Genomic DNA, 11978 nt, shown 5'->3' with positions numbered 1-11978 from the left:
ACAAAATGTTTGCAAAATAAACTTAATGGAGAATCTTTTTTAAAAAATAAACAAAAAACAAATTAAAAATTAAAAATGGGCAGAGGACATGAATAAGCCTTTCTCCAAAGAAGACATACAGATGGCCAACAGACACATGAAAAGATGCTCAACATCACTCATCATCAGGGAAATGCAAATCAAAACCATAAGATATTACCTCACACCTGCCAGAATGGCCAGACTCAAAAACACAAGAAACAACAGGTATTGGTGAGAATGTGGAGTAAAAGGAACCCTCATAGTGGGATGTAAACTGTAAATTGGTGGGATTGTAAATTGGTACAGCCACTGTGGAAAATAGTATGGAGGTGCCTCAAAAAATTAAAAATAAAGATACCATAGGATGCAGTAATTCCACTGCTGGGCATTTGCCCAAAGAAAACGAAAACACTAATTCAAAAAGGTATATGCACTCCCTCCTTTTGCCCCCCCCCTTTTATTTTAAGCAAAAGAGTTCTGCTTGGTGTCAAGGCAGCCGTTCAGTACAGTTCTCTGGGATTGCTGGGAATAGGCATGTTCATTCTGGTTGGCCCTTATGCAGCAGATGTAGCCCATTGGGGTCTCAGCTCAATGTGGAGAGGTTCTTTTATTAAACTCCTACCTCGGGCTGCCCCTAAGCCTTAACTTCTGTCTCTCTAGCCCTATGTGGCCATTGAATCAATACTCAGGTGGGCAATGTAGGCAAATATGCTCAGAGCAAATTGCTTTGGTGCACCAATATTCTGCTTACCTGTCTGGTTACAAGCTTTCATCCAAATTTGGCCTGGACATTTTCCTCTGTCCTCTTGGCTCTTCAGTCCTTTTAAAGTGGTTTTGAGGGACACCTGGGTGGCTCAGTCAGTTATGCGTCTGACTTTGGCTGAGGTCATGATCTCACAGTTCATGAGTTCGAGTCCCACATCCAGCTCTGGGCTGTCAGCCCAGAGCCTGCTTCGGATCTTTTGTCCCCTCTCTCTCTGCCCCTCCCCTACTTGTGTGTGTGCACATGTACTCTCTCTCTCTCTCTCTCTAGAAAATAAATAAACATTGAAAAAAATTATTTAAAAAAGTTTACAGGGCGCCTGGGTGGCTCAGTCAATTAAGCGTCTGACTCTTGATTTCAGCTCAGGTCATGATCTCAGGGTTGGTGAGATCGAGCCCCAAGAGTCAGGCTCTGTACTGTTAGTGGAGCTTGGGGCTCTCTCTGTCCCTCTCTCTCTCTGCCCCTTTTCCCCACTCATGTGCACTCTCTCTCTCAAAAGTAAATATTTTTTTTTAAAAAAGTGGTTTTGAAGGATTTTATCCAGCATACTTCATTACTTCAATAGAGAAGTTGAATCAAATAACCAAGCCTGCCATTGCCAGAAACTAGAAGCCCATATTCTTAAATGTTTAAACATTTATCTTGACTTAACAAGGTCCAAATATCCCTACCCTTCTTCCAAACAACACAAGAGCTTCAGAATGCTTTAAATATTAATAGTCTCCTACTGTCTTAGATGTTTTTGTGCTCCATTGTTTGGTGCCAGCTTGTTTTTATACCTCCATAGTATTCAATGTTATTGTTTTATATACTTAACACCTACTAAGATTTCCCCACATTTGTCAGTTTTTGTCCACTCTTCCTTGCCTCCTGTTCACCCCTTCTTCCTGATTTCAATTACCTTCTTCCTGAAGTATATCTTTCAATAGTTATTCTAGTGACAGTCTATTATTGCTACACTTTCTTAGGTTTGTTTTTTTCTGAAAATGTCCTTATTTCACTCTCAAGAAAATACTAGTAGTTCTCATCAGTATTTCTTGGGGATACTAATTCTATTCCTTGTGCCACCTGGTGACTCTCCTTCATGGTGTATCATTTCTTTTGCAAGTATATTTCTATTGTTCGTTTCTGAACCCATATTCAGCAGATATTGTCTTTTTCTGTGACGTTCCATGTGCCCTGGATTATAAAAATGTACATTTGCTCTCGCTGGGGTTCTAGAGATTTGAATGGTTCTGCTCCCATTTTCACTTTAATTTTTCCACATGTGGTTTCCATAGCACACAAGAGGGTAAATTTTGACCCCACCTCCATATATAACATAAGCCTGGGGTGTTCATTTCTTGGTAGCTCCAGAGAGAGCATAAGACTTTTCACTACTCACTTTCCAAACAAGTTTTAACAGACAGAGAAGCTACTAGAGGCTTTATCCAGAGGTTTCAGTCACAGCTTCTCTGCCTCTTGTGGACTTGAGGCTGTGTTGTGAGTTCCTGCATGGGCATGATATTACCAGGTCTAAGCCCCTAGCCACTAGTGTCTGATACCTGGGACCAGCACCATAATGGGCTATTACAGTGTCCGTTTACAATTACTCACCTGGCTTTAATTTTTCTGTTACTCTGGTGATTTTATATGTAAAAAAAAATTTTTTTTTATGTTTTAGTTACTTTTCAGAGAGAGACAGAGACAGAATGTGAGCAGGGGAGGGTCAGAGAGAAAGGGAGACACAGAATCCAAAGCAGGCTCCAGGCTCTAAGCTGTCTGCACAGAGCCCGACGCAGGGCTCAAACCCACGAACCGCGAGATCATGACCTGAGCCAAATCCAGACGCTTAACTGACTGAGCCACCCAGGCGCCCCTGATTTTATATTTTTTAAGGTCACCTATAAATTAAAATTTGTGTTATAGATTATCTAGTGTTAATATGTGTGTATAGTTGGGGAGTGCTATTCATGTCATCTTAGCATGCTATATTGCCAGAAAAAAAAAAACATACTTTATGTATATGCACCTTATTTATAATTAAGCATTTTCCCTTATCACTTTCATCCTCATAAATATGTACTTCTTTAAGTTCCAAGGAAATTAAGTTCCCTGCAGGACCATCTAGATTAAGGGCATATAGGAGGCCAGGTCTCTGTAGCATGTTGGATTATTTTCCAGATAGGCCACCCATGTAGTTCAAATACATCATTCCCCCAGGGGCTACAATTCCTTAGCACAGTGATTTCCAACTTTTAAAAATTTTAGTAGCAGAACTTTTGCTTCAAGTATTACTTGGAATTTAAAAAAATATTATTTGGAATTCCACAATATAAAATAAGTAAGAAGAGAGCTGCTCTGGTTAAAGTGAGATTAAGAGTTCTTCATATTTAGGATACCCAGGTGGCTCAGGCAGTTAAGCATCTGACTCTGGATTTCAGCTCAGGCCATGATCTCATGGTTCACGAGTTCAAGCCCTGCATCAGGCTGTGTGCTGACAGCACAGAGCCTGCTTGGGATTTTCTCTCTCATTCTCTCTCTCTCTCTCTCTCTCTCTGCTCCTCCCCCTGTCAAAATAAATAAACATTTAAAAAAAGAGTTCCTGATTTTCACCAGTTTAGCCACCCCTTGGGGTACCTGGGTGGCTCAGTCAAGTTATGCGTCCAACTTGGGCTCAGGTCATGAACTCGCAGTTCGTAATTTTGAGAGTTTGAGCCCCCCATCGGGCTCTGTGCTGACAGCTTGGAGCCTGGAGCCTGCTTCAGATTCTGTGTCTCCCTCTCTCTCTGCCCCTCCTCCACTCTCACTCTGTCTCTCTCTCAAAAATAAATAAACATTAAAAAAGGTAAGAAAAATTTACCCACCCCCTTGCTCCCCAAGATGCTCTCCAAGATGCTCCCTGGAGCACCTTCATAGCCTCCTTGGGCTCCGAGTACCACAGTGCGAAAACAAACTGAATAGAACACTGGTTCTCAAAGTGTGATCCCAGAACCTAAAGCGTCACTCAGGAATTTGTTAGAAATGCAAATTCTCAAGCCCCCATCCCAAATCTACCGAAATCAGAAATTCTAGGGGCAGGACCCAGGCATCTATGGATTAATAAGCCCTCAAGGTGACTCTGCTACACATTAAAGTTTGAGGATTTACTAGAAAAGAGTATCCCATTCAGGAGCTACTGGAACAGGGCTGGGGTCCAAGATTATTAGGACAGGACCCAAGATTAACATTTCTGGGGTACTTAAATATCCCAAGATTCTCTGGAAGGTTATTTTCCATCCACCATTTTCTTATAGCTGAGATTAGACACTCTCGAGGTCTAACTTTGCAATGGCCTATGTCCCTTTGAATTGACTCAATGTCAGAAATCACTAGAAAGAGTATGGATTCTTACTTTTGGTTCATTAGACAGAAATAATGACATTCCTCATAATTTTTTGTGACAAAAAGACTTCATAGCTGAAGCTCATAAATGTTGAGCCAAAGAAGCCAGACACAAAAGTAAACATACTGAACCATTCCTTTTATAGAAGGCATAAAAAAGGCAACACTGATCTACAGTGAAAGAAGTCAGGATAGGGTTTGCTTTTTGGGGTTATTGACTGGAAGGAAGCAGAAGTGGGGCCTGACTTATGGATAATGTTCTGTTTCTTGATCTGGATGTTGTTTGCAGGGCTCTGTTCATTTTCTAGAAATTCATCAAGTTGTACCCTTATGATATGTGCATTTTCCTATATATCTGACATACTTAGATACATGAGTTTAAAAAAAATGGTATTGGGTCAACTACAGGGAAAGGACAGTGTGTAATGACATACGCTGTGGGCGCTGAACTTCATACTCTCAGAGGACCTAGGCCTTCACTTCTGGGTGTGAGTGTACATTTGGTGCAAACACGGGTTCCTGGCATCAGGTCTACTGCATTATGACAACATGAGTTGTGTGGGGGCCATTCTGTTTCTTGATTGAAAAAGACCTCTTGGTTGATGGCATCCCTGATCAGGATTCCCTGTGGATGGGGAAGAAGTGAGGCAGTTAAGTATGTGAACTGTGGGCCAGAATAAGTTTCAGCATTCGGCTACTCCAGGAAATGGGAAGTAGTAGCCTTCTGAATTTTCAACCGGGTTAGGCCAAAAAAACCTACATACATATAAGGCATGTATGATGGGTGAAAGAGAGCTCAGAATGGTCCCTCATTCTGAGCTCTGTGGGTGGATAAGACCCCAGTTGTGAGCACTCATCTTTTGCCCATACCCTTCTGGGCCCCGATCATAAATGTACATGGGAACTGAGTTTTCCTGGCTGGCTGATGACAGCTTGTGGGAGTCTCAGTTAAAAATTAGCTTAAATTTCATCAGCTCTTGCCCACATCTGCTCACACGGGAATTCCAGGCATCATGTAAAATACCCCAGTTGTGTCTGAAAGTTCCCAGTAAGTCACAAACCACTGTTTTTGACATCTCCTGTGTTTTTCCTTATTCGGGGCCCCATCTTCACGTACTCTGCCCATGAAGCTGTTTAAGAAGTACTTAACCCCTTCCCTGCTCCCCTCCTTGTGCCCCCCATGCGAATGTTGATAAAGGTGCCAAGGACATTCTGTTCTGATCCCCCTAAAGGCCCCACCATGGAGGTGCCTGCCCAATGTGCCAGACATGCCTGAATCTCCATCTGGGCTCAAGGTAACACATACCTGCTGAATACATGATTCCCTGGGTCCCACGGTGGTGTGATCTGAAAGCAGGCCCTGGCTGCTGTTGTTACACTCCATGGCTCAATTTGGGGGTTGGTGACAGGTAGGGGCATTGGGCTGGGCTTGAATGGCTCCCCTGTTGCTGAGGGACAATGGTGTTTCCCAGAGGTGGTGCGTGCTTCAATCAGGAGGTGCCAGGCACAGCTGCTCCCTCTGGTGGTCTGTGCCTTCCACCAGCGGAGACAGGGAGGTCAGCTTCAGCAGTCTCGCGCCATTCATATCTCTTAGAACTATTCCTGAGTGCAGGGTATTTAAAAGACAGTTTCTGTATCAGACAAACCCAAAATGAGGAGCATTGTATTAAAAATGCTAATGCCATACAAGACAAAGTAAGTCTGTGGAAATGTTCCAGGTTAAACCTGACAACTAAAAGCAATACCTCACCCTAGACCAGATCCTATGATGGACAAGGAAATGCTGTAAAGGACATCATTGTGCCAGCAGATAAATTTGAAGTGCTAATGGTAGATTAGATACTAGTATTGCATCAATGTAGAGAACATGCCTATCTTTAGGCAATGCATGAAGTACATTAGTCATGAAGGGCTATGATGCATGTAATCTACCATCATATGGTCCAGACACACACACACACACACACACACACACACTTATGAGGGTGTGCATTCACGTAAACAATAAAGTAAATGGGGTAAAAACTGTTAGCAATAGGTGAATCTGGCATACAGATGTTCTTTATACTATTTTTATTTTTGCAACTTTCCTCTACGTTTAAAATATTTCCAAATAAAAAAGCTTAAAAATGTCAAAGATAGTTTCTGCAAGCAGTCAGAATCTGGTGGCACATGCCTTACTGAACGCTACCTATGGCAGAGAGGAGGAATGAGGACATGGCTGTCTTCCCAGGCAGCCCTACCAGACACATCCCAAAAAAATAATCAGATACCCTGCACTGATTTGCCAAGTGGCACCTGAGGCCACTCATCCCTGGATCTCCCCCTTCCTCCAAGATACCAAAGGTAACACTTTTATATATTTTGAGGATCTTGGGCCCCGGGTGGTGGCAAAATTTTGCTTATGAAAGGAAGGTGCATTGGTTCATTGATTCATCGGTACGTGTTTTGACTGTCTACTTACTATGCACCAGGAACTGTGCTAGGGGCTGCGTGTGCAGCCTAGGGTCCAAGAGGAGACACAACCCCTGTCCTAAACAATATCTATGAGCTAGCTGGGGATGCATCCCCAACCACATTCATAAACGTATATTTTCCAAATTAGTGGAACATGAAGTAGATTTGGGAAGCCCTGTAGGTGGGGGTGGGGGGAGCCAGCCTTTTACCAGAGCCAGTGGATCCAAGCCCCATGGGTCTGATAGTCTCCCCCCTCCCCACAAAGATTTTCTAGGTTATAGATACTTTTGTACCTGATGTCGGGGAGAAAAGAAGGAACCATCAATGCTTACCCCCTCCTGGGCACATCCCATCTGTTCTGGCTTAGCCCTCTGCAGGCTGTTCTGCCCTCTGGGAGAATCAGGGAAGAGGCCAATGTGCCACTCCATCGATCTCCTTGGGCTGGTGGACCAGTGAGCTTTGGAAAATAGTCTTTCAACTGATCCAGGCCTGCAGGTGAATGTGACAGCCCACACATGACTGTGGAAGGCAAAGACTAGCAAACACCCTCATTCAGAGGCCTGGCAGCCTACTGGTCCTGAGAGTCCCCTCATCAGGGTGCTTAGTCATGGAAACAACAGGATGGTCTTCCAAATGGACAGAAGGCCTTTGGGAGACAGTTGTAGTTCTCCCCCCACGCCCCGGTGTGGCACTGGTTGTGATGCCCTTACATAGGGACAAAGGTGGAATCCATTGCCTTGGGGCTCCAAGTAGACAGTGTTGGGGAGGGAGTCGTTAAGTGTGTGTGCATGTGTGTGTATGTGCGTGAGTGACTGCATGTGAAACGAGGTGTGTCCATTCTGTCCATGGGTCTCAGGTTGGACCAACCCTCACCTCTGATGCATTCTGGTCCTGGTCCGAAGAAGTTTCAGATCCAACAAACGTTTACTGAGCCCCTACAAAGTTCCAAGCCTTTTACTTGATACTTAGACACATTTTATATCATTTAATCTTTAACAATAACCCTTTAAGGTAGGAATTATCTGCATTGTACAGATGAGAAAACAATCGCAAAGAGGTTCATTGATTTGCTCAAGTATATCATACAGCTTTTTTTTAAACACTCACACACTATACTCTTAGCTGAGGCCTGTCTGTGTTGGTTGCTTATCTTACAGTATTTTTTTTTTTGTCTTCTCTACACTTGGAGCAATTGCTCCCCTTATACAAGCCCCCTTCCTTCTTCACCTTTCACTAGCCTCATGGGCTTTTCTTTTTTTTAATACTGCATTTAATAGCACAAAAAATCACGAATACAAAGAAACTGGCAAAGGTGTTTGTCAATGAGATATCCTTGCCTCCTCCACTTTTCTGCTTTCAGACCCATATAGGTAATGGGCTACATTTGTATAGACTTTTCTCCCCCTCTCCAAACATATAACTGTTATGTGATTGGTCAGTTGAAGCTGAAACACCCATGGAGAAAGATGTTTTACGGTTACAAGGGCACACACCCCCCCCCACACACCACCCCCCTCCCACCCCACACTTTCCCACACAATCTTTTGGAGGAATATAGGATATGTACCAGTGTCAGGATTTCCCTGCTCCTGCCTTCCCCACCTAGAGCATTCCTGCCATTGAATTCTCCTTTAAGTGACTGTTTAGACTAGAGCCTCTTCTCCCACCCCGTCTACTTCTCTTCCAACCAGGACCTTTTAGACACTGGGTACTGTTCAATTCTTACTCTGTCAGGCCCATGGGCCATGCAAGTAGGTCCTTTAAATCTCGAAGCCAGTTGTAGTATAGGTGTTGTCATCTTCCATTACAGGTAGGTCTGTGTCACTTCAGTAGGCTTGTGTATTCATTTCTTTCACTTTTTCTGACTCATGTTCCAGGACCTGTTTGTGATAGAACAGTAAATACCCTTCACTGTCCAGAACGTCCTTAATACTGGCCTTGGTGATGACGGCATCATCACACTTGAACCACTGGTCCTTGTGGTGCCGGATGAAGCTGGTGTAGTGGCCACTCTCCAAGGTTCCTTGGTGATTAACCACAGCAAACAAGGAATACTTATTCTCATCGTTTCCACTATTGGTTGGCAGCTGCAACTGTCCATTCATCCTGCTCTCTTTACTCGAGGCCATAAATGGTGTCATATCCAGCTCCAGAGGAAAGGATATGTATGTAGTGATCTTGCGCCTCTGTTTGGCCGAGTGTTCAAACCGTTTGAAATGAAAACAGGCAACAACAGGTAATTTATTCATCGTGAGCTGTTTGGTAGATTCCTGGTAGCTTTGGCAACTACCGCATTTGATTTTGGCACTGCTACCTAAGTGCTCTGGCCTTGTAAACCTTCGCAAGCAGTCCGTGAGGGTGGTGATTCCTGGTATGTGGCTTTCCCCATTCACACTGCTCTCCCTCCCTGGGCTCATGGGCCAGAAGGAGGTGCAAGAGCCAGGCAAGTCCAAACTGATGTCCCAGCATGGGTCTATGGTGGTGGAGACGCCATGGCAGGCTTGACAGGTGACATCAGACTGCAGGCCACCTGTGAAGATTTGGTCTATGATGCAGTTACAGTGGTTGGGATTGTTGGCAGCCTTCCCGGCATCATCACCTTTGCAGTGCCTGTGCAGGACATCTAACGCGGCAATGAGGAACTCGTGGGCATCCTGTTGCCTGTATCCTGCTAAGTGACGAGCGTGTATCCATACCAGGTGCAGTAATTTATAAGGAACGTGAGGAGATGGGTTTCCAGAATACAACTCCCGAAAAAGCGAAGACATCTCACAGACCAGACACAACTCAGGACTTGGCATTTCACATCTGTGCCTGTCGGACAGGAAGAAATCTCTCAGGATCGGAGTATGGGTAAGGGCCTGGACGATGCAGTTCATAAAGCACGTGTTGCCAAGATTGATTAGTCCTCTTAAACCGATGGTAAAGCTGGAGGTGATTCTTCTTCTCCTTGGGTTGTGTCCCAGCAGTTCTAACTCAGGTTTGGTTGTCTCCCAGGTTGGATATTTCTCACCGAGTCCTGGCATTGAACACTGCTGGTGAGAAACCTCGGTTGAGGTGGAGGCCTGTAATTTCAAAGCTTCTCCTTGCTCTTCTTTGGCAATTTGCTCAATGTCTCTGTCATATACATAATCCTTACACATAAAGCAGTATATACCTCCATAATAAAGGTCTACGGCTAAGTTGTGTTGTTTTGTCTCGGCGTGCTCATGAATGTGTTTCTCTGTGAAGCAGCCAAAGAAGACACAAGAAAGGCAAGAGTGAAGTCTGTTCAAATGGGTGCCACACACATGGCAGATGCACGACTTTGCCTTGCTTTTCCTGGTCTCTGGGGTTCCACACCACACGAAGCACTGGTAGATCACCCGCAGTTCCTGCCTCCAGTTCTCTCCCACCTTAAAGCTGTTCACGTGGGAACAGCCTGGTGGACCCACAGCGAAATCCACATCCAGGCATCCGCCCCCAGGGCCGCGCCGGGGCCGGGGCCGGGGCGGGGGCCGTGGCCTAGGCTGCGGCGGGGTACGGAGCCGGGTCTGTGGCCGCGGCCGGGGTCGGCGGCGGGGGGCACGACTGCGCCGCGGAGAGGGATCGGGGGGCCTCGGGGGTTCGGAGGGAAGGGTGGGGGGAGGAACCTCGTCGCTGCTGCCGCCACCGCCGCTCCGCGCTGGGTTCTCATCCTCCAGCTCCTGCTTCGGCTCCCCCTTCGGCTCCTGCTCCGCCTCCGGTACGGGCTCGGGTTCGGGCTCCAGCTTGAGCTCAGCCTGGCGGCCCAGACCCTCCGCTGTCTCCACGTTCCCGGCGGTGTCCACCTTCCCCGCCGCCTCCACCTTCCCCGCCGCCTCCACCTTCCCCTCCACCTTCGCCTCCGCCTCCACCTTCCTCTCCGCCTTCTCCGCCGTCTCCGCCGTCTCCGCCTCCTCTACCTCCTCCGCCTCCACTGGCGGCGGCTCCTCCCCCTGCTCGCAGGGCTCGGGCGGCCACTGGGCGTGGCGGCACGGGGGCCACGCAGACCTGGGGTGTCCCCCGCCCGGCCTGAGGGAGCGCGGTGGCTGTGACAGCTGGACCCAAAAGGGACTTTCACTGAAGGAGGCGGCGGCGGAAGCAGGCGACGCCCCCCGGGAATCCTCCCGCCGTAGCCCCCTAGCGGAGGCCGCTTCGGCAGCCAGGCCCCGTTTCCTTTAATTCAGTATTTCCCAAACTTGCTTGTTCACGAGAATCACGTGGGGAGCGTGTTAAAATTACAGATTCCTCGGCTCCACCCGCAGATGTACTGAATCAGAATCGCGAAGGGAGGTGCTCCGGAACCTGTATCTTTAACTAGGGCCCGGGAGGATTCTTATGATCAGGCAAGTTTGGGAAACACAGCTCTAATTCATTGAGGCTGGCGGGAAGGGGGGCGGGGACCGCGCAGTCTCTTTAAGGCGCTTCCAGTTCTCAGCTCCAATCGCAGCTCTGACCCCCTTCATCGTCTCCTCCCCTTTCCCCGTCCTTCCCTTCGTCCATGCAGCTTCCCCCAGCCCTGCGGGGCCGGGGACGGAGGAATAAAGTCCAGAAAGGTCTTTGGGGCTGTGAAATGTCCCCTCAGAGACCAGGTCCTCAGGAGCAGTCGGAAACCACGATAGGCCATCATCCCTACAGCTGAGCCTGCCCCCAGCCCTGTCCCAGGCTCCCTCCCACCCCAGGTCCTGTCCTCACAGATAAGGACCAGGTCCATTCTGGGGGCGGGCTTGGACCCCACATCCGGAGAGGCAGAGCTCCCAAGGTTGCTGGGCCCGGAGAGGCACATCCCTTTTGCCCATCTTATTGGTGCTCTGCAGAATCTATGCCTGCTCCTCACCTTCTCTGGCTCCAAAGGCCGCGGGTGGGATGAGGGTTTGGCAGTATGCCCTCTGCCCCAGCAGACGCTGAGCCGCCCGGGGGCACCAGAAGGGACAGGCCATGCCTACTGCTGGCACCTCCCCTACCGCTGAGAAAGGGGAAGACACCGCCCCAAGACCCCCAAGTCTGGCAGAGAGCCCCTGATAGGCAGCAGGTGGGAGTAGGGGGTGGGGAGCAGCTTCGGTAGTTGTAGCAGCCAGCAGGGGGAGGAGGCGGGCCTGGGTCTGAGAGCACTGAGCTGCTGGCAGTGGAAAGTGGCCACAGGTGCTGGTCCCAGGGAGTCAGGAGGGGGCTCAGAAGAGGTAGATAGCCAGTGTTCTAGGAAGAGTCAGTTCCCTGAGTCCCGTAATGGCTGGCCTTGACCCCGTATACACAATCTGGCTACGGGGCTGTGCTGCTTGAGTATACCCTAGCAGACTTCTCCTTGATTGGCACTGGACATCACCTCTCAGCCGGCCCCTTCCTGCTGGGAGGAGGTGGTGCCTAAGCCTCCTGG

The 11978-nt window shown here is 47.7% G+C and overlaps 1 protein-coding gene across 1 annotated transcript; it reads right to left on the bottom strand.

The window, feature by feature from the left end:
• Positions 1-4305: 4305 nt before the first annotated feature.
• Positions 4306-11544, bottom strand: USP27X (ubiquitin specific peptidase 27 X-linked). Its single transcript, XM_047843250.1, has 5 exons — positions 11442-11544; positions 11009-11123; positions 8331-10780; positions 5454-5749; positions 4306-4772 (listed from the first exon to the last, which is right to left on the bottom strand). The coding sequence occupies exons 1-3, from the start codon at positions 11542-11544 to the stop codon at positions 8431-8433; spliced, it is 2568 nt and encodes an 855-aa protein (XP_047699206.1). The 3' UTR covers positions 4306-4772; positions 5454-5749; positions 8331-8430.
• Between the last annotated feature and the right edge of the window lie 434 nt (positions 11545-11978).

This window comes from Prionailurus viverrinus, chromosome X (assembly GCF_022837055.1).
Source record: "Prionailurus viverrinus isolate Anna chromosome X, UM_Priviv_1.0, whole genome shotgun sequence".
Lineage (NCBI taxonomy): Eukaryota > Metazoa > Chordata > Mammalia > Carnivora > Felidae > Prionailurus > Prionailurus viverrinus.
Note: the sequence above shows the minus strand (reverse complement) of the source record. Positions and strands in the feature narration are given on the sequence as shown.

What these genes read in the sequence shown, in the direction of transcription:
- USP27X (XM_047843250.1), bottom strand. Translation starts at nt 11,544, where the DNA reads ATGGCCTGTCCCTTCTGGTGCCCCCGGGCGGCTCAGCGTCTGCTGGGG. An exon ending in GGCCTTTGGAGCCAGAGAAG is followed by an intron (nt 11,124 to 11,441) that starts GTGAGGAGCAGG and finishes CCGGCCCCGCAG; the next exon opens with GGCTGGGGGAAGCTGCATGG. An exon ending in CGCCTTAAAGAGACTGCGCG is followed by an intron (nt 10,781 to 11,008) that starts GTCCCCGCCCCC and finishes ACTGAATTAAAG; the next exon opens with GAAACGGGGCCTGGCTGCCG.